Source organism: Emydura macquarii, unplaced genomic scaffold (genome assembly GCF_026122565.2).
Source record: "Emydura macquarii macquarii isolate MOO-44397 ecotype Brisbane River unplaced genomic scaffold, CSIRO-AGI_Emac_v2 contig_2422, whole genome shotgun sequence".
Lineage (NCBI taxonomy): Eukaryota > Metazoa > Chordata > Testudines > Chelidae > Emydura > Emydura macquarii.
Genome location: NW_027132559.1, coordinates 8,471,811 through 8,493,708, shown reverse-complemented (window position 1 = coordinate 8,493,708; position 21,898 = coordinate 8,471,811). Strand labels below are relative to the sequence as shown.

The 21,898-nt window shown below is 40.8% G+C and overlaps 1 protein-coding gene across 5 annotated transcripts in view; it reads right to left on the bottom strand.

The window, feature by feature from the left end:
- Window positions 1–21,898, bottom strand: part of SLC4A7 (solute carrier family 4 member 7) — a 133,613-nt gene that overhangs the window by 56,878 nt on the left and 54,837 nt on the right. For all 5 annotated transcript variants that reach the window (XM_067561883.1, XM_067561885.1, XM_067561886.1 and 2 more), the window contains exon 3: window positions 4,165–4,305. In XM_067561883.1, coding sequence (XP_067417984.1) covers window positions 4,165–4,305 — 141 coding nt within the window. The remainder of the gene's footprint in view (window positions 1–4,164; window positions 4,306–21,898) is intronic.

Here is a 21,898-nt window from a genome sequence, read left to right as displayed (position 1 = left end):
GTGACAAAATTCCTAGGGAGGGAATAAAATGTCACTGAGAGTATGTCTACACTTAAGGCTCCATGGCAATCGATTAAGTGAGGTCAGTTGATGCCAGTAATCCACCTCCCCAAAAGGAGTAAGGCTGTGTCGATGGGAAGGCATCTCCCATTGAAGCAGTACATCAATGTAAGTACTTTGACAGGACATTGCATAGCTTGAATATCTCCCGTTGACCAATGGCAGCAGTGTTGACCAGGCCTGAGAGAAAGGATTCCCTTCACTCTCATGAATTATCACTGTGTGCAGTATATCCTGCCAAAGGCTGAGTCAGCAGAAGACTGAGTATCTATCTTGTAAAACTTGATAAATGTACGCAGGGATGTCCAAGTTGCAGATTTCATTTTAAGGGGCCCTTTTTTTCAGCATATGATGCTGCAACTACTAGTACTAAGAGTGAGCTCTGGTGCCCATTTATTGAGTCCATTTGCTTCGTATGCCTCAGCAATGCACCAGCGTATCCACCATGAGAGGGATGATTTAGATGACTTAGCACCTCTTTTTCTTGGGTGAAAAAAGACCACTATGTCTGTTTTACTTAAGTTCTCAATTCTTTCCCTTACATCCGGCAAATGCCACAGCTTCTCCTCTGGGTGAGAAGGATGTGAACAAAAAGAAGGCAATGAGAGCGCTTGTGCTCAGAGAAAAATCAAGTAGAATAATGGTGGAATCCATTCTCAAAGTCATGTTATCTTTGTGAAAGATGCAGCAGGATGGATCAACTGACAAAGCTCCCAACTCTGACACCTTTCTTGTCAAAGTGACAGATTTTGGCCTGTATATCACCCTTCCAGGCTCGTAACCAGAGGTGCTGTCTGGTCACCACACTGGAGGGCATGGCATGTGCTGCAAAAAAAAAATCAAACCATCCCTGGTTACATCAGCTACAAATGCTGACGTCGCTGTGATTTTATTTACGTCCAAACCTAACCACAATGATTTCTTAGCTTCTTGATCTTTTTTGACAGTCTGTCTGCCAAACTGTCAGTCCAAACTGTCAGTGCTGCTCTTACAAAACATGTTGCCACAGCAGTTGCCCCAAGAAAGGAAGATGAAGTCTCAAACGTACGATGTAGTGATATTTCCATTCTGTGTTCATTGGGTTATTTTGTGGGAAAGTCCCCTTCTGTTGGGATATCAGTGTCTTAGACTAGTAGTGAAATTGCCTCATTCATTTTGGGAAAAGAATCTGCTTTGCTACAGTGCACACTGCAGAATTTTTTTGGCACACCTGGACAATCTAATAGACTTTACCGCTGTTTTCCATTCAGTCTTAATTATTTTTTTTCAAAAAACACTTGAAGGGGAATGTGTTCAGACTTCAAACTAGTTGGAAAATACCCCCAAAAAAATTTCTGTACCAATCCTCTTTTTTCCTCCAGATTTTTTTCTAATAGGCTCATCCAACAGAACACTCGTGCATCTAATCACCTTCTGAATATCTTCTCAGATAATCCAGCTGCAAAAAGATCCACTTGCTGCAATTCAGACTCTGAGATTGAGAGTTCACATTCCTCCTTGTTGACTTCTTTTTCCCCTGTAGGACTTCGATTGAACAGATTTTCTAGCTTTTATCATCTTTGGTGAGACCCATGAAGATAGGATGAAAATAAATTAAATGATGAACAATCAGATATATATAAACAATTCTATTCCTTTTATTATGTTTTTATTTTCCATATATGAAAACCTAATGTGCAGAGCCTTTAGTTCTGGCACCCTCTAGTGATGCATCAGCGGAACTGCTATCACCAGAAGAAAAGTCCAGATTTCTCCCAAGTTTCAGAGATATTTCTTGAACCTTTCCCTCTTTTTTTAAATTTTACTTCTTAGGGGAGGTGGGGATTGGGAATCTGAGTCAAATGAGTCCTGTGAACCTCTTCTGCTAACAGGCATCTCTTTATTTTTGCCCATTTGAGTTCCAGAGTTCATGTGATACCTGTGCAGTAGTTCCAGGCATTTCTCTCTCCCATCTCATCTGTTAGCAGAGATCTAGATCCAAATGTATAGTCTCTCTTCTCCCACAACTGGAGAATTCAGAGAATCAGATATGTTTTTCTAGGGTCTTCCCAATTCAGTTCGGTACCAGAATTGGGTACCAGAAAGAGAGCATGGCATTCACAAACTGGAATACAGAGATTCACTGAATTCTCAAAGCACAGCTCCTTTTCATGGATAGCAGAACTGTTCTGTTCACGTCAGGCAATGTGTGTGATAGAGTTATCATAACTGGGAAGAACACTTTCAGCTCTACTTGTCCTCTCCATGTGTAAGGTCTGCTCAGGCTTTGATCCAGGAAGCTGAGGGAAGTTAGACTGAAGCTGTTACCTATGAAGTTTTCCCTGAGACCTGTGGGGTTTGAATCTCCCCCTGTACCATTGGCCTTATCAATTCAGAATGCCCTGGTGACTGTGTCAGCCTCGGCTCCAGTAAGCAAAGACCTTGGGGGCCTTCAGAGTCTTCAAAACCCTCTAGGAAAAAGTGACCTCATTCCCATCAGAAGAGGAAAATAATCCTTAAAGCAAGGAAATGAGAAGATCTTGCATCCTGGTATGGGTACCACTGAGGCTTCTACCTCCTCTGGTACAGAGATCCCAGTGTCTCAAAAAAAATAATGCCAGCACACCACATACTGGGAAACTTCTCTGCGAGCAACCTTGCACAGCATCAGTACCAGAATAGGAAACTTCTATACTTGGAAGTTGGAACCATCATCCTTGGAACCACCATCCTCCGGCCACATGAAAGAGCACACGATTGTCCATTGGTAGCATCTCTGCAACCTCTCAATGTGCTTGCTCCAATGCGAGGAACAGTACCCAGATTCATTGGTAGTGTCCAGCTTCTTCTCCTTTGAGAATCTTTGAATCCTGGAAGAGCCAGAATCCCGTCTGCTGATGGGCACAGAAAGGGATTTTTCCACTGTACTAAGATAGGGTGCAGTAGCACATGAGGGTAACATGAAGATTCAGCTGCTGGTATTGATGTGGTTGCCAGTCCCTCCTCGACCCTCAAAACCAATGCTTGTAGCTCCTCCCCTAGACAAAGGTTAAGACATTCCTCAAACTCCATCTCCGTTCACGATTCCACCACCTTCACATTCCAGTCTCCCTCCCTTGAAGTACATCTCAAGGACAAGGCACCCAGTAGACAACTGACTCATCAGTCCTGGCAGCAGAGGCAGAGAGCTGAACCTAACCATAGGCACCAGTATTGGCAGTGTTTGGTGCAGGGTGGATTGATTTAAATCGAGGCAATTTAAATAATGTTTTAAATCTAAGTGGAAAGCCTTGATTAAAATAAATTATTTATCAACTTTGCCAGTCGTACTTCAATTATTTTCTAAAGAAAAATGCATTCTCATTGATTGATATAACCATTAAAACCTGCTGATTTACAACTAAATAGAGCCATTCTTTGGCACCAGAGACAGTGATCGATGCCAGGGGGCACACCGCACCGAAGCCAACGTACTCGGTGCCAATTCCAACCAGTTTGGCTCTGAAGCCACTGTAAGTGCCATCTCCATTAGGAGTGCTCTCAGCCTAATATCCCAATCTTTCTTCGTGTGAAGCCCAACCCCGCTGCAGATTCTGCACTTATGCATGTGAGCCTCCCCCAAGCACTTAAAAGCAGCTCTGGTGAGGGTCGTTGATCGGCATAGACTTCTTGCACAAAGCACACTGCTTGAAGTCCGGAGACCGGAGCATGCCCAGGCCCTCGGTTACGTTCGTCTAGCTACTATCTCAAAGAAACTAACACTTATCAAACTAACTTACTTAATCTACGTATACTATGCATTTATGAGAAAACCATTAGGAAGAGGAGGTTGCTGCAGAAAGAGAATGTTTCAGCACCATGACAGGCGGTAAGAAGGAACTGAGAGGGAGGGGAACCGGCAGCACCCTATATAGCCTAGCATGAGCGCACAACCCCAGAGGGCACTAAAGCCAGCCCTATGGATACCATTAGGGAAAAAATCTCCAGCGCCGGTGCACGGGGCACGCACATACTACTATGGAATGGACATGAGCAAGCACTTGAATAAAAAACTCCCAAACAGTTGCAAATGTAGATTCTTCTTCAAGTGATATGAAAAAGTCACAGAAGGCAAAATTTTCTTACCATATGATGGAGATTCTCGTCCATCTTCTCTATCTTCTTTCTCTTTTCTTCTTCTGTGATGCCTATGTCCTCGATGCCTATGACGTCGACGGCCCTGCTTTCCAAATGGGACATGTACACCAATGTACACAGCTCTGTGACCTATGCATAAAGTATGAGAGAAAACAATAAAAGTTTATGAAGAACTACCCTACCCAGTTTTACAATACTATATCAAAAAGCCAAGAAACCTACAAGTACATAGAATTTTTACAACAGTAACACCACTCTTTAGTTTCTTTCTGTCTGTTGCTGGGGTCAGACAACTGGTGACTTAGGATCTTCCCCAGAGTGGGTCACCTATAGCAGTCTCTGTTCTTTCTTGCCAGAATACAGAAAATCCAGTTACAGAACACTACATCAGCCTTCCATGTCAGAAAATTCAAACTTGATTCTCAGCATTGGTATGGAATGCTTGACACACAGCTGAGATTATTATGCAATAAGCCAATGGTGGGACAGAGAAGTCAGGTAAAACATCATTTGCCCTCATTTTGCCAGTTGGGATGCATCACACCGGAATCCTGGCCACAACGCTCCTGAGGCAGGAATAGTGCAAAAAGGACTGTTGGCAATGACATTATGTAGGAACAATGTTATATCAAGTTGCATTAATGCATCCGCATGAAAGCAAATTTGTTTCCTCCGCTAGTGGCTTTTTATATATACAGATAAAATCATTTGTCTTGATAATTATGATTATATTAATTTAAAATACCTTCTCTTACCATTGAAAGGTTTGTGTGCACCTGCACTTCCTTGAAAGAGTTTTTAAAAAGGTTTAAAAAAATATTGACAGACGTAGTAAAAGACTTTTAAACATGTGGCTCCCAATTACTGCCAGCCACAAAAAGTGACAAAAAATTTAACTATCATCTGGTGCCATTTTTCTAAAGATTTTTTCCCACCCAAACAAACATTTTTTCAGTACTGTCAAATCCAATATTTGTAGTATCATGATAACTTTAATGATAGAGTAATGTGTTGCCATAAAACGTATAGGCAGAGCTGGATGGAAAGTGAGCTTTAGAGAAATTTAAACTTTTGGATGAAAAAGTATTTTTGGGATTTTTTTAAACAAAAATATTTGAGGAGAGCAGACACTTTCTGCTATAATTTTCATTTAGATGAAAAAAACTAATCTTCCGTCAAAAAAAGTTTCTACGGAAAATTTTCAAACACCCCTAGTTACAGGTTAGACTATGTCATTCAGGCATTGCCTTCAGAAGAGGGCAGTGCTGGACTACCTATGGGCTCTCCAGTGCTGGCAGAAATGCTCAGGCTCTAGTACCTTAGGCTACATCTACACTTGGAGCTAAGAGTGCAATTCCCAGCTCACATGGACATATTCACTCCAGTTTTCATTGACCTAGTATGCTAAACATAGTAGTGTAGCCACTGTAGAATGGGAATTGGCAGCACACGTTAGCCACTTTGAGTAATTAGTTACAGGGGCCAGACAGGTTTGTAGTTTGGACCACTAACCTATCCCACTGCTTGCTGCTGTCTGTGCTACTACAACTGCACTACTATTTTTAGAGTGGTAGCTCAATGAAAGCTAACGAGAGTATGTTTATGCAAGCTGGAAATCACACCCCTACCCCCAAATATAGACACAGGCTATGTGTGCAAGCTACTAACAGTATGTACTGTCTGTTCCGTAGGCTGGTGCAGAAGTGGGGCTGGGCTATGGCCACCTTCACCCATACCTTTTGGGAAGATGCATACACACAGAGCAAGCAGTCGCTATGTTCCACTGATAACAATTCTTCCCAGCTCTTTTGGGACAGACACAAAGTGAAGAAACCAAAAAGCAGTATAGTGGTAGCCAAACACAAAATCCAAGGGGATGCAGCTATGGTGGTTTTACAGGACTGAGTTGTATGGCCAAAACAGCTCCTTCATGCCATAATGATGATGAGGCTGGTTGCTGCAACCAGCTACTCAATGTCTTTAGAAAGACGGTTTGATGAATGAATGGAATGATTTCTCCTTAGCAAAGAAAGGTCAATTACATATGCGGAGGGTGTTCTTCTATGGAAAATATGTTGCTTATTTTATTTCCTAGAAAATCTTTGTAAAAACATTGCGGTTATATTCAAACCTAAAGGTGTATTAAAGCCACAAAGTAAAGTGAAGTAATTCAGTGTTTCAATTCTAGATAGAGAATAGCACAGAGAAAATTGTTTTAAAAAAAAATGTAGATGATTGATTATATCAAGTAACATCCTATTCCCTGCTTCTTCACCACCCAAAGATAAATGGAGAATGATTAAAAATGAAAAGGAACAGGTTCAATGCATGCGATAAACTCAGTTTCCAACAAGAAAAAATATTGGTTGCTCAGCATTATCTCCTCCACCCCCAGACCCCATCCCTCTGGATAAGGAGAGTTACACTTATCTGTAACTCCTCAAAAAGATGTTGGAAAGTGATTTATTACAATAGCTAAAAAGGGGGAAGAAACAGAAGTAACTATGAAGAATTTAAGAGTGTGAAATTAAATTACTTGCATCAATACATTCATAAGGAAATTACAAGTTTAAAACAAACAGTTCAGGTAGGAGTACAAAGATATAATTGAATTATTATATGACCTTCAAACCTCTACTCATATAAACACCTGTACACACTATTGCTTATCCCATCCAAGCTTGTTACAGACTTAGCTTAAACTGTTAATCAACAGAATTAGTAGAACACATGATACTAAATTTAGTATACAAAACACCAGAGATAATTGTTCATTTTAATCTAACATGACTTTATCCAAGCTTAGTTGCTGAAATCTTCCAATGGTATTTAGTACATTATTAGTATGAAATCAATTCAAATATATTTTAGAAGTTTGCTCGATGTTATCACATGCTTCTCATTACACTACAAAAATCAGTTTGCATAAAATAAACATCTTACAATTCAATTACTAATATATACATAATATAAAAGGCATTAGAAAAAATAAACTAAACTATTTGTTCATGTTGTCCAAAGCCACTAGCAGAGAAAAATGTAAAGTTGTAATCAAAAACATTGTGCTTTCCTCTAGCAATTAGTTTTGGTAACTAAAAGCTTTACACATTGCATATTAGGCACACATACTTTGATACTAAAAAAATTAGCATGGCAATAACTGGTAGTTTAAAATTAAAGTTGACACAGACAGACACACAGACACAAAAAGAAATATTACCATTAAAGGCCTTTAGCAATACGAAAGAATAATATGACAAGGCTGATTTTGAATTAGTGTGATATTTTACATGATGTATATTTATTTAAGAGACTAGATGAATATTCAAGTACAACTCTATGTTCCCCTAACTGAGTGTTTCTCACTATAGCAGATGGATCCTCTGGGAGGGTACCAGACTAGTCCAGAGAGGCACAGAATAGGGACGAGTTGCAATCAGGGTAAGGAAAGCTGCATGCCCTTGGATGCCCTCCAATTCACTGCTACGAATATGCTGGTATGGCAAGTTTTTGAAACCTACCTTCACTTCATGCTCTTTCACTGGTGGTCCCCAATACATCTAATCATAGGAGAAGCTCATACATACAGGACTACAGGCTCACCAACCCAAGCTTTGGGGCATTTCTCTCACAACGCAACTCTGAGCAACTAGAGGGAATAGACAGGATGCTGCCAGGGGGGAGCAGTAAAAAACTACAACAAAATTGAATAAAAACAGGGAAAAAAGAGTAAAAAAACAAGGAAAGAAAGGAAACTAGATGGAGACAGAAAAAAAAAAAGATAGGCAAAAAAGTGGACAGAAAAATAGATACTGAGTTCCAAGTCATCCCCTTTCACCTTCACTCTGCAGAGCATTGGAGCCCCACATATTCCTCAAACTCCCACTTTGCATTGCCAGGTGGAATCCAGGAACAATCTGAAGAGTTCCTCTTCCTTGTTCATTTCTTTGTCCTAGTAAAACTTTACAGAGTGTCCATCAAGCCACTGAGACCACAGAAGAAATGCACATGGCTACACCAATTGATGAGTCTAATAAGCTTTGCCCAAGATTTCAGTAGGATTAAATTATGTGTAAAGTTTGAAGTTTACAGTAAAACTTTTATTTCTTTTCTACGTGAGAGGGACACAAAAATGTCACTGTTAAGCAACCATATCACAGGTAATTTTACCAATCCCCCTCAACCTTTTAAAAAAAAATCAAGTTCCCTAGAAGTAGTCACAAATACTTCTTATCTTCAAAGTTAGACTAAAACCAAATCTAGGCCTTTTAATAGAAACTTGGTTGTAACTTTAAGCATGGAGCTGCTATGGAATGGTTCCACTTTCAAGGTAATTGCCTTGATTAACTAATGCCTTGTAATAAAAAAAGAAAAAGCCTAGAAAACATTGCCATATTCAGGTCAAACCAACTTTTCTAACATTTATAGGGGGACTAAAAATAGGGTTTTATAATGAAACATAGTTGCAAACCTTAACTATGTGGAGAGACTATTTGCTCTCCCCAACACCACTTGTTCTAGACTTCCCTAGAACAGCTGCCTCCTAATTCTAGAATTTCTTGTTGTACCTGGTAATTCTTGAGTATGATAGAAATAAGTTTACTTTACACAAAAGTAATTTGATAGGCTAGAACTGGGTTCAAATGCAAAATCCAATAAGCATTATTTTACATGTATTTACACACTGTAGACCAGTTCAGTTGGAAAACTTGTTTTTTTTCTCACTACCTACTACCTTCAACTGTGTGGCCTGCAGTATAAATGAGAACCAGCAGAGACACGCAAAACCAGAACACTTACTGTAGTCAGACAGAACAGATTTCTAGTGTTAATCAGAATCAAAGAAAGAGTTATTACTGGAGATCCTGTAAGAGAAAGCTACTTATAGTACTTATAATATGACTGATAGTCAACACCACACAATGAGACAATACCATATGTTGGATGTAATTACTGACGTTAGTCATTGATAGTAGGAAGAGGCTGGTGCCAGACAATGTAACGCAAAGAGGCTCGGGCCCTGTGGCTGCCTTCCTCCCAGGTCTTTGTGCCCAGAGCCAGCACCAAAGTCTCTTGCCTGGGAGAGGAGCCAGCACTTGACATCTGCTGGAAAGAGAATCTGGCTGGCCCTCACACATCCCACAAAAGACAGGAGATGGCTGGGCCCAATCCTTCTGCTAAGAAACTGTTTCTATTGTGCACCCTGCCTTCCTCTCCTGAAAGCTGATAGAAAAAAAGAGTACCAGAGCTTGTTTGTGCTGCTGAGGGTGATGGGGGCAAGAATAAACACTAGAAATAGCCAGTTCAGAGAAAGACTCCAACTAATCTTTCGGTTTTTGTTCTTAAATTAAGAATTAAGAAAAATTCTGGGGGCAGAGAAGGGGAGAAGTTTTCAACACTAACCCAGAATGCATTGTGTTGAAATTAGAGTGCAAATTCACTCTCTTCATTGTAATTGTAACATCGTAATTGTAAAGCAAAGCAATAAAATCTCCCCTTTCTCTCCCCACGAAAAGTCAAGCTATCCAGTTCATCCATGGATCATCATGAGCTGAGCCCAGCAACGCAGCCCTAGGAATACAAAGGATGCCAAAACACATGCCTCCCCTTAGGCATATGAACACACACACCATCTCTTATGCAATTCCTGAATTTGGATTTGTCCATTCAAAAATAAATAAGGGCCTGAGCCATGATTAAGCCTTTATAAAGGGACACAACCCTGAATGGGAGAGTTACCTTTCTGCAAAGGCACCCAGCTCTCCTCCTTTACTTTTGGTTTGTATTCTACATTTTTGTTTGGTTAATTTAAAAAGATTGATTTTTAAAAATGCAAACATTTTTGTGCCTAAGGTTCTCTCTCACAAATTCTTAATTCCGATATTTGAGGATTATGTTAGCATAATTCCATTTGGAAGTTTTATTCAATGAATTACTTATATAGATTTTTTTTTTTAAAGTCACAAATACAAGCAGGAATCCTTACCTGTTGAGTCAGTGATTCTCAGGCTGGGGTATATGTATCCCTGGGGTACACAGAGGTCTTCCAGAGGGTACATCAACCCATCTAGATATTTGCCTTATTTTACAACAGGCTACATAAAAAGCACTAGCAAAGTCAGTACAAACTAAAATTTCAGACAAAATGAAAAAGTAAGCAATTTTTCAGTATTAGTGTTCTGCAACACTTTTGTATTTTTATGGCTGATTTTGTAAGCAAGTAGTTTTTAACTGAGGTGAAACTTGGGGTATGCAAGACAAATCAGACTCCTGAAAGGGATACAGTAGTCTGGAAAGGTTGAGACCCATTGAGTTAAGTTAACAAAGGGCTTTTTAAATCACTAGTTCTAAAGCTGAAGTAAAAGGGTGAAATAATAAGGTAATTTTTATGGGAAGCCTTCATATAGGTGGGGTACAGAATCAAATACAGATGTCCAATTTTTTTTCCTGAAACAGTGGCAGTGGGAAGGGTGATCTGAGGTCACGAACCTCTAGTAACAAAACTGAGTTTAAGTTTTACATAAGTACAGACTGGGTCAGCCCATTGGTCCATCTAGCCCAGTACCCTGTCTTCTGACAGCGACCAATGTCAGGTGCTTCAGAGGGAATGAATTGAACAAACAATCATCGAGTGATCCATCCCGTTGTCCACTCCCAGCCTCTAGCAATTAGAGACTAGGGACACACAGAGCATGGGGCAGCATCCCTGACTATCTTGACTAATAGCCATTGATGGAGCTATCCTCCATGAACTTATCTAATTATTTTTTAAATCCCGTTCTAGTTTTGGCCTTCACAACATCCCCTGGCAAAGAGTTCCTTGGGTCTACCATGTGTTGTGTGAAGTAGTACTTCCTTTTGTTTGTTTTAAACCTGATGCATATTAATTTAATTGGGCTTTGGCAGAAGCCTTATAGGTCATCATTTTCAACCTCAGTTTTGTGGCCAAATAACTTGAATAATTGTTAAAGGTATATTTTAGTGTATTAAGTGGAAGCCAGTTGTCTTTCACAATATGTAGGACTTGTATTTATTGGCCAAGGCTGCAATATTACAAAAAGGAAAATATATCAACCACTTTAAATTATCCAAAAAAGCTTTTCAAGCTTCTCATGTCTCAATTACTCAATTACATCCCTTTCTTTGGCCTTGACAAAATGTAATCTTTCCCCAAACATATCCGTTCAGAATGCTGCTGCTAATATCATTTTCCTATCCCATCGCTTTAACCAGGTCATCTCTCTCTTTGCATCCCTCCACTGGTTCCTCCTCTATTGTATACAATATGAGCTGCTTGTATCCATTTCAAGGTCCTTCACAATCAATCACCAACCCCACCTATTCTTTTTCATTCACTATCGAGCGGTTGATGCTTGCCTCTGATTGTCCACTTTTTAAAATGTGGAAATAAGCACCTTCGTACTTTCTCCCGTGCTGCCCAACAGGCTTGGGAGGAATGCCCTGTAAACTTTCGCAAAGCTACATCATCATTCACCTTCAAACCCAATCCCTCCTTAAAAAAACTCTCCTTTGCAGTGATGACTCCAAAGAATTTAACAGTTAGGCAGCTGGTGTGCTGAGACCACTGCTGACCACTACCATCTCATTGTTTCCTTCTAGTCCCCTGTTGGTCTCTTTATATCCATCTGTTGTCTCTTGTCTCATACACAGATTGTAAACTCCTTGGGGCAGGGAGTTTCTTTTTATTCTGTGTTTGTACATTGTCTAGCACAATGAGCTATGACTTGTCCACGACTAGGACTCCTAGGCAATATGGTAATAGTAAAAACTTACCTCAAAACAACTTTGAAAGATTTTTCTTTCTCTCTCAAGCATAGTTTCTGCCTCACAGCTCTATTTTTCATTAAATCTTTGGGCTTTAATCTGCAGCATTTAGATGAGTTGTTTGTTTGCTTAAGTTTTAAAATCAACTTTGCCTTAAGAATAACTAAGAGCCCTGACAGCACTGTAGCTGGAATGGAAATTTCCCAAAATGGGATTTTTGGAGATTGCTCTAAGTATAAACAAAGTTGTTATCTGCCACAGATGTTCTCATGCAGTGATTCTAATAGGAACTCAACATCTAAACTAGACTGTTTTCTTATTTCTTCCCATATCTACCCTGTAACGAGTCAGGCTTTGTTTCTTGTAATCCTAGAATAAAACTCCTTGCTTTTAAGACATCTTAACTCAAACAGGTTGGTGTTCAGTACAGCGTAGGTTTTACTTCTAGCTATATACAAAAAGTAGTGACAGACATTAAGGAAATGTGTATTCGGTCTCTAATAATCTCTTCTCCTGTTAAAAGAATCTTCTGCTTGGAAAAAGACTGTTTATGAGCATGCCTCCCACCTTAAAATTTATTAGTGAAAGAAAAGGAAGGAAAAAAATGTATTATTCACTACTCATAAGCTCATGTTTACAGGTCAAACTCACTGACGTATAAAACTAACTACAACATAGAAACAGGATGTAATTTTGTGAACTGAAAACATTGCAATAACTCCTTTCTCTCCACTTAAGACTTGTGTTTTCCTCTCCAAACAAGGTTTTATTAACTGGAATGAATCACATGCATTCCTGTATATTATGCAGAATTGGTTTTAAAAGTGAAAGGAATGCAATGAAAAGTATTTTAAACCATTTTATCTAGTCACGGATTCTATTTTCGAAACGTTTAACGTTCATAGCCTCAATCTGCATACTGGTTCTCTAGGCTAGGTCTACTGTACAGGCTAGAGGTGCAATTTCCAGCAATAGACAGAAGTGGTCTGTCACTACTGATGTTACACTTCTCACCGGCTATTGATAGTGTTAGTCACAGTTGGGATATTCCAAACCGTTCCTCAGTTGTTGAGCTCTTTCCTTGAATGACAGGGGTCTCAAGGTAGGGATGAGCACTTTTTGCTATCACTGAGAAGTCTCCCAAATAGAGTGCTGCAAGGATTTATTTTGAAAAATCAGGGAGCACAACATATACAAAAAGTTTCTAAGGCTTATAAAAAGATGAATGAACTGATACACAACCAGAATGCTGACGCTTGCCTTGATGGCTACTTTATTTTTGATTCTCTCTAGACTTTCTCTAGTTATCCAACTGTCTGGAAAACTTGTTTTTCTTAGGGCTAGTCTACACTTAAAACTTACAGCGGCATAGCTGTATCAGTACAGATGTGCCTCTGTTAAGAGCGCTTGTGTAGCCACATTATGTCAATAGGAGAGAGCTCTCCCACCAACATCGTAAAACTACCTAAATGAGCAGCAATAGCTATGTCGGCGGGACAGCATCTCCCGCCAACATAGCACAGTCCACACAAGCGCTTATGCCAACAAAAACTGTGTCACTCGGGGGGGGGGGGGGGGGGGGGGGGGGTTTTTTTCCACACCCCTGAGCGACAAAGGTTTTGCCGGCATAAGTGCTTGTGTAGACAAGGCCTTAATTTTACTGTTTGCTTACACTCGCCTCTAAAAAGCTACACTTGCTAGAAGCTCAAGTCATGAACTTTAGCCAATTTGTGAGTAATATTAACGTTTGTTTTTCAAGAACTGAGGGCACCTCTCACGAGATAGTTCTGAAATTTAAGAGTAACAATGGATAACTCTCTGAAGTATGGAGTGCTAATATTACACTGATGTGACTATCCTATTTGGAAAATCCATCTTTAGCATTAATTCCATTAGTCATTTATAACTTAGTTAATTTAGTATCAGCATTCAGGTTCTGTCTTAGCAGACTAACTGACTCCTTGGGCTTCCTTGAATATTGTATTTAAGACTGGCTAACACTTCCCATTATAAGACTTAGTATTGCAGTTGATTATAAAACTTTGACAAAATTTAGTCATTTGGGATGAAGTTTTCCCATGCAAATGTGTGTGTCAGCCTGAATTTTTAAATTCTTACAACTCTGTAGTTACAAGCTCTAGCATCTCCATGCTTTTGGAGCAAGGACTTGAAATCTGGCAGGGGACCAGCTTGGTGTCAGAGATGTGCTTTTTTATATTCCCACATAAAAAAAATTCTATATTTGGTCAAGTTATAAACCTTTTTTTTAAAATCTTAGTTCATGTGACATTCCCCAGGGTGCAACCTGAACTGCCGAGTCCCCTAACTCTCAAGCCTGGTGGTGCCTTTTACAATGCTTTACTGTGACAACAGTCACTCCTGGCCAGTTCATGCACAGCCACTAGCACATAAAAATCACTCCCAGATGTTTACATGAATGCTCTCCCAGCCATTCATGAATAGATATAGGGCGACACCTACATTTACCTCAGTCTGAGGCTTGCCCCCCAGAAATGTCTGTTTTGTACTGTTCAGTAGTCCACTGAACTGTTCAAGCTCATAATTAGTCAGTCATTCCAACAAAAGGTAATGAATAAGCACAAACCTTGTTGTCTCAAATGGAGGCTTCCCAAACACTTCAAACACACACTGGTTTAGATAAAACAGTAAAACAAGTTTATTAACAGATTCCTGACCCGCAACATTCCTCAGCTCTCAGCAAGCATTTGTGAAACCCACTAGCAAAGTGTGTCGTTCTCCCTCTCGTGGCAGGTTCACATAGAGGATAACAATAAGGGGAGTGGTAGATACCCGGGAAGGTAGGGATAGGATACAGAGTGACCTAGACAAATTGGAGGATTGGGCCAAAAGAAATCTGAGGAGGTTCAACAAGGACAAGTGCAGAGTCCTCCACTTAGGACGGAAGAATCCCATGCACAGATACAGACTGTGGACTGACTGGTTAGGCAGCAGTTCTGCAGAAAGGACCTGGGAGTTACAGTTGATAAGAAGCTGGATATGAGTCAGCAGTGTGCCCTGCTTGCCAAGAAGGCTAATAGCATATTGGGCTGCATTAGTAGGAGCATTGCCAGCAGATTGAGGGAAGTGATTATTCCCCTCTATTCGGCATTGGTAAGGCCACATTTGGAGTATTGTGTCCAGTTTTGGGCCCCCTACTATAAAAAGGATATGGACAAGTTGGAGAGAGTCCAGCAGAGGGCAACAAAAAATGATTAGGGGGCTGGAGCACAAGACTTATGAAGAGAGACTGAGGGAACTAGGCTTGTTTAATCTGCAAAAGAGAAGAATGATAGCAGCCTTTAACTACCTGAAAGAGGGCTCCAGGGAGGATGGAGCTAGGCTGTTCTCAATGGTAGTAGATGACAGAACAAGAAGCAATGATCTCAAGTTGCAGTGGGGGAGGTCTAGGTTGGATATTAGGAAAAAGTTTTTCACTAGGAGGGTGGTGAAGCACTGGAAGGGATTACTTAGGGAGGTGGTGGAATCTCCATCTCTAGAGGTTTTTAAGGCCCGGCTTACCAAAGCCCTGGCTGGGATGATTTAGCTGAGGTTAGTCCTGCTTTGAGCGGGGGGTTGGAGTAGATGACCTCCTGAGGTTCCTTCCAACTCTACTGATATCACTGTTATCTTAGTTGAAATGGCAGAGGTGGTGTGGTGGATCTGAAATGGCGGAGGGTGTGGTGGTTCCACATGCTAATGACCCATGTAGGGGACAGTGTGATTCCATATGATGGCATATGTTTTCAGTCTGCTTTTATTATTTTTAAAGGTTAGGAAGTTTACACACAAAAAAGGAAGAACTACATAAAAAAAGTGAAGCACTCAAAGGAAATGCAATAACTAAGGTGGCCTGAGCAACCTTAATTCAGCCCCTCATGTTGTATGCGTTGTGATACAGTCTTTAGCTACATTCACTGCAGAGGATAGACCATGTTCATGGGATTAATCAGGATTGTGTAATGAAAGAGGCTATTGTCTCCAGGACCCCTGCCCCATTTGATGGAGAAGTTTGAAGGTGCATAATGAATGAGACAGGGGATTGCAGGAAGAGAAAGGATGGTCTAATGGTTAAAGTAGTTGAACGCTGTCCTGGAGAATTGAATTCTCTCTCTGCCTCTGCCACAGAGTTCCTATGTGATGCTAGATAGGTCACTTAAACTTTTTACAGGTGGCCACTAACTGGGGCTGAACATTCACAGCTCCAACTGAAGTCAATGGGAGTTGTGCTTTGAACATATAAAGTGCTAAGTACTCTGAAAAATGAATCTGTAGGTGTCTCAAATAGGGCACCCAAAGTTTGTGGACACTTTTGACCTTACTCTGTGCCTCTGTTCTCCATCTGTAAAAATGGAGTTAGTGCCACCCCCTAACCTCACAGGGGTGTTGTGAAAATAAAGTTGTTAATGTTTGCAAAGCACTCAGCTGCTATGAGTATCATAGAAAACACATGAGCAAATTAATAATTCTGTCTTTAGAGCAGAGTTTGAATAGGAGGATATGAGGAGAAGACAAAATATTGAATAGCTGCTCACTAAGTGAGCACTTGCCATCCTGTATACTTAATGAGGCAGGGCTCATGTGGAAAAAATAGCATGCAATCATGTAATTAAAGACTTTATCATAATGCATACATACAAGGGTGCCTTATTTCTGATTAACTTGTGTCCTTGACTTTGCCACCTTAAAGTTCTTTTAACAATTTTTTGTCTAATTTATATAGAAGTTTAAAAGGTTGCTGAGCATAGCTATCAATCCCATTAGCTTTGTTTTAAGTGTGAAGAATTCTAATTTTCATAGGCTGCTAGTATGATAACAGATAAAAATCAATGTTTTGCTGAAGTTACACAAAACTCTTACTCTAGAGATAAGACAGCTGAGTGACCAGAGTGCCATCAAGCAAGTCAAGCTCAACCACATTGTTCTTGCTGTCTATTTCATGTGAATTGGGCCTCTGGCCAGGCCTTCTCAGTTAGATCTTCATGTATAGAGCGAGCCTCCTCTCAAAGGTGTCTGCCAGAGGTCCCCAGGGGTCATCTTCAAGAATTACTGTAAGACCTTTGTATTTATGTAAATTTGTTTTATCATTATGCCTTTTTTGTCTAACAGCTCTTCCTTATGGAATTATGTTCTTTCTACTCTATTTTGTTTGTTAAGAGGGGTAATTATTGGGTTCTGTACTATGATGAGCTCTTTAGAGAGCAAAACGATTGAGAGAGCAAAGTAAAATTCATCTTATATTGCTGGTCTAAACCTGTACTATTTACAATTTATAGTATATATAGTAAATAAAATACCTTACAAAAATCATGCAGCAATTATAATCAGTCCTGTTGCATTTCTTTTGTTTACATTGTCCTGTACAACTTGTTCTTTGAGGAAGTTTTTATGGCAACTTATGAAATACTATTTAGACATTTTTAGACTATTTATAGACATAGTTTTCATTTAAATGTATCTAAAAGGCAAAATGAAAACTTGTAAATTTCATGACTGAGAAGATCCTTAAATTAGCAATGGATTCTATTACAAGTTAAAATATCTGTGCTACCTATTTCAACAAGTCAGTATTTAAGATGCAATTTTTATTCTAACTGCTACTAAGAAACTACATTACTGAAATGGCCAAATCATCCTACAATTGTTCTATAAATCTTCATCAAGCCGTATTAACATTATTTCTGGGCAAAAAGTGACAACAGAATACAATTAGTTTGCAAGAACAGGTATGCAGCAGATAAAGAAAAAAAGCATGTCTTTTAAGTCATGTCCATTCCCAAATTAGGTGTGTGTGCGCGCCACATGCACTGATGCCAGACAACATTTTTCCCCTATTAGTACCTATAGGAGCTGACTCTAGCGCCCCCCTGCAGCAATATGCACATGCGCCTGCATATAGGCGCCATCCGCTCCCCCTCCCTCTCAGTTCCTTCTTGCTGAAACTCCGATTGAGGGGAAGGCAGGCAGGTGTGGAATGGACATGAACAACACATCTCGAAGAACAACAGTTACAGGAAAGTAACCATTCTTTCTTCTTCGAGTGCTTGCTGACGTCCATTCCCAAATTAGGTGACTCACCAGCAGTTCATGGATGTGACACTTGAAGCACCTCTCTACCGAAGCCAGCGTCATCCTGAGCTTGCTGTGTTAAGGCATAGTGGGATGCGAAGGTATGTACCAATGACCAGATAGCAGCCCTGCAGATGTCCTGGATGGGGACATGAGCTTGGAAGGCCGCAGATGAGGCTTGTGCTCTTCTTGAGTGTGCTGTGAAGGGCCCAAGGAGGCGTGACTCCTGCTCGCCCATAACAGGTTTGGAAGCAAGCCATAATCCATTTCAAGATGCACTGTGAAGAAATTGGCAGTCCCTTCAGTCGGACAGCAACAGCCACAAAGAATTGCGTCCAACGATGAAAAGATTTGGTCCTGTCGATGTAAAAAACAGGGCCTGTCTCACATCAAGAGAGTGAAGGCATCTCTCTTCACTGGAGCTCCAAGGTTTGGGACAAAAGACAGGTGGAAAGATGTCCTGGTTAAGATGAAAGTGCAAGACTACCTTAGGCAAAAAGGCCGGGTGCAGTGCGGGTTCTTGCCCTTAAAGAACACCATGTAGGGTAGTTCTGATGTCAATGCCCTGATCTCCAAAACTCATCTGGCAGATGTAATATCCACCAGAAAGGTGACCTTCCAGGACCGATGTGTAAGGGAGCACGAGGCCATGGGTTCTAAGGGTGGACTGGTAAGTCTGCAAAGGACCAAGTTCCAGTCCCACTGAGGAGAAGGCTCCCTGATTGATGGGAAAAGCCTTTCTAAGTCCTTAAGGAACCTGGTCATCATTTCATGCGAAGAGACTGTTCTACCTACCACTAAGGGGTGGAAAGCAGATATGGCTACTACATGGACCTTAATGGGCGAGAAGGTCAATCCCCCTTGCTTTAGGTGGAGCAGATATCCCAGAATTGAAGGGATCAACACCTCCGTCGAGGACACTCCATATTCAGGGTATGTCTACACTGACGGCGGCAAAGTTGCCACCATCAGATAGACCTATCTGGATCAACTGAGCAGTCAGTAAAGACCTGCTCAGTCGATCCAGAAGTTGACGCAGTAAAACCACCACCTCAAGTGGCGTAGCGCTGCGTCAACGGGAACGCGTTTCCCGTCGGCGCAGTGCAGTGCAGATACCATGCAGAAGGGAAGCACAGCAGTCGATGGGAGTTACGCAACCTATTCTGCGTAGCTTGTGTAACTCCCGTCGACTGCCGCCGAATCGCCCGGTTAAGTGTAGACCAGAGCTCAGTCCCCCAGCAGGTGAAGCACTTCCACTTAGCCCTATAGGCCAATCTGGACAATGGCTTCCTGCTTTCTAGGAGCATGCACTGAACTGGGATGAGCAGGCCTGCTCTTCCTGACTCAACCATGGAGCATCCATGCCGTCAGGTGTAGGGAGCTCAGCTCTGGGTAGAACAGGTGACCTTGATCCTGAGACAAGAGATCCAGCCATAGCGGTAGGGTCCAACGCCTGGGTCTCACCAACTCCAGAAGCCTCCCAAACCAATGTTGCCGGGGCCACGCTGGTGCTACAAGAATGACCCATGCCCTATCCCTCTTCACCTTCAGGAGAACTTTGTGGATCAGAGGTATTGGCGGGCACCAGTGCATGTGGCACGCACGCACGCACCCCTAATTTGGGAATGGACATGAGCAAGCACTAGAAGTAGTAGTTACAGAATACATAAATTGTGTTAGCCACTTTCTAACCTGAACATTACTAATGTGGTTTCCACAGCCAGCGTACACAGGCCATCCTGATCTCTTTCCCCACTCCACCCAAGACTTCATTTTCTATAGCCTTTTCTCTCCATGAGCATATTGTCATAGAGTAAGAAAACTAGTATCAAGCTGCATACAAATTTGTGGTACCAAGAGCACTGAGTAACCTACAGTGTAGAAGACACTGTGCTGACACCACAGATTTATCAGCTCCACAGACATTAGTTTGTTTTGATCTTCTTCAGTGCTTAAATCCAAGAGGATAGGTGTCTTAGAGGCACTAGCAGTAACATGTGTACACAAGAGCACTGAATGCTTGTTGACAGAAAAGACAGAGAAAAAGATGAAGGCTATAATACAGAAAGTATATTGCAAGCGAATTAACACTTTTTTTTAACTCCATACTTGACCCCTCAATAAGCAGGAAAAATAGTTAGCACAGGAAGAAGACAGAAATAGTTGCAGAGTTTAAAACATTTATTTATAGGATGTTCTGTACTTGCATTAAGGATGGTACTTATTAAAACTACAGAAAGAAATTTCTCCAGCAAGACAAAGATTTAGTACCCAATAAGTATGTTGCCAATATATGTTGCCAATATACCACTGACAATTCCACCCACCCCCATTTAAGATTTTACCACACTGAACTACAGAAATGGACTCATATTCCTAATCCCATTATTGTAGTTAATCAAGGGCTGCAATTTCACCTGAGTTTAAAATAAAAAGAGCGGACATCCAAAGGAACTCTTACTGCTAAGCTTTTACCCTTGCAGAAAGTAGGCCTTCTGTAAATTGTGCGCAGAGTAAGTCATACTAGTAGCTATTTATAGATATTTTCTCCTCTCCCACATTAAGGAAACTCCCACGTTGCTTCTCTCCCCATTCCACCTGCTAAAATAATTCATTTGCTTTCAGATATTTAAGGACTTTGAAAAAAATCAGGTCATGTATATTGAGATTGTATATATCTCAACCTAGATGTGTGGGAATTTGTGCCTGCTTGAGAAGCTTTAGTCAGCTGCCATTTACTTACAACTGCCAATATGTTTTTTTTAAAAAAAGATAAAGTTTAAAGGTAATCCCTGTGATTCTTTAGTTTTCAAAATTCTCTTCAATCCCATCTCCTCCTGCACAAAGAGGGGAAACCTGCTTCAAGAGACAAGAGGTTGTGAGGGAGGCTGCTCTATTTCTACTCAGCCCTTTTGTCTTTGTGCTAAGGGCAGGAGGAAGTTCAGAGCTCCTCCCCCAGAATTGCTGTGGTCACTGAGTATTATTGTCCCTATTAAAGGATAGAAGTATTGCTCCACACAGATCTGAGCTCTGCCCCATTTAATTTCTTTGCCAACTAAGCCAATCACAGAGGAAAGGGGAAGAGCAACTTGAAATCTGCTTCCTCCACGCAGGGTGATGGAAAGTCAGCTGCTCTAGCAGTTTGGCATGAGGCAGTGAAGTAATAACAAAATGTGACCCACCCTGGGAAAATACCACTTTACCACTTCTTTAAGGATCTCAATGCACCTTACAAACATTAATTAAGCCTCATAATGCCTATGAAATAGGCAAGTATTATTTCCATTTTACACTAGAGAGCTAGATGTTAAACACTTTTCCAAAGGTTATATAGGCAGGAAGTCTGTGGCAGAGGTGAAAACAGAACCCAGACACCCAAGCCCTCTACCTTAGTCACTCATCTTTCCTCATTTCTGGTAGGTAGTGGAGAGAGGGAAATCCCAAAATGGAAGGAAGATATAAAAAGAAGAGTGATCTTGTATCCCGATCTAAATTTAAATGACTTCTTTAGTTGCCACATCATATTGCAAACACATGTTTAACTTGCATTCTTTCATCCCCAAGTCTCCTTCAGTGTTACTGCTTTCCATTATTCCTTCACTATTGAATATCTATTTGATAATCCTTCCTAAAAACCAAATCATGGTATTTTCTGTCTATGTCACTAGTCTGTCTAGTCTTTGCATTATTTTTTTTTCTAACCAGATTTGTACTGGCATTACCTGCAACTTTTATTACCATGCTATTTACTCCCTCTTTCAGACCATTTAGCTATTAAACACCAGATCCAACAACATCCTCCTGTAATACTGCTCACAGTTTTTACAAGCAGCAGCATGAAACTGACCCA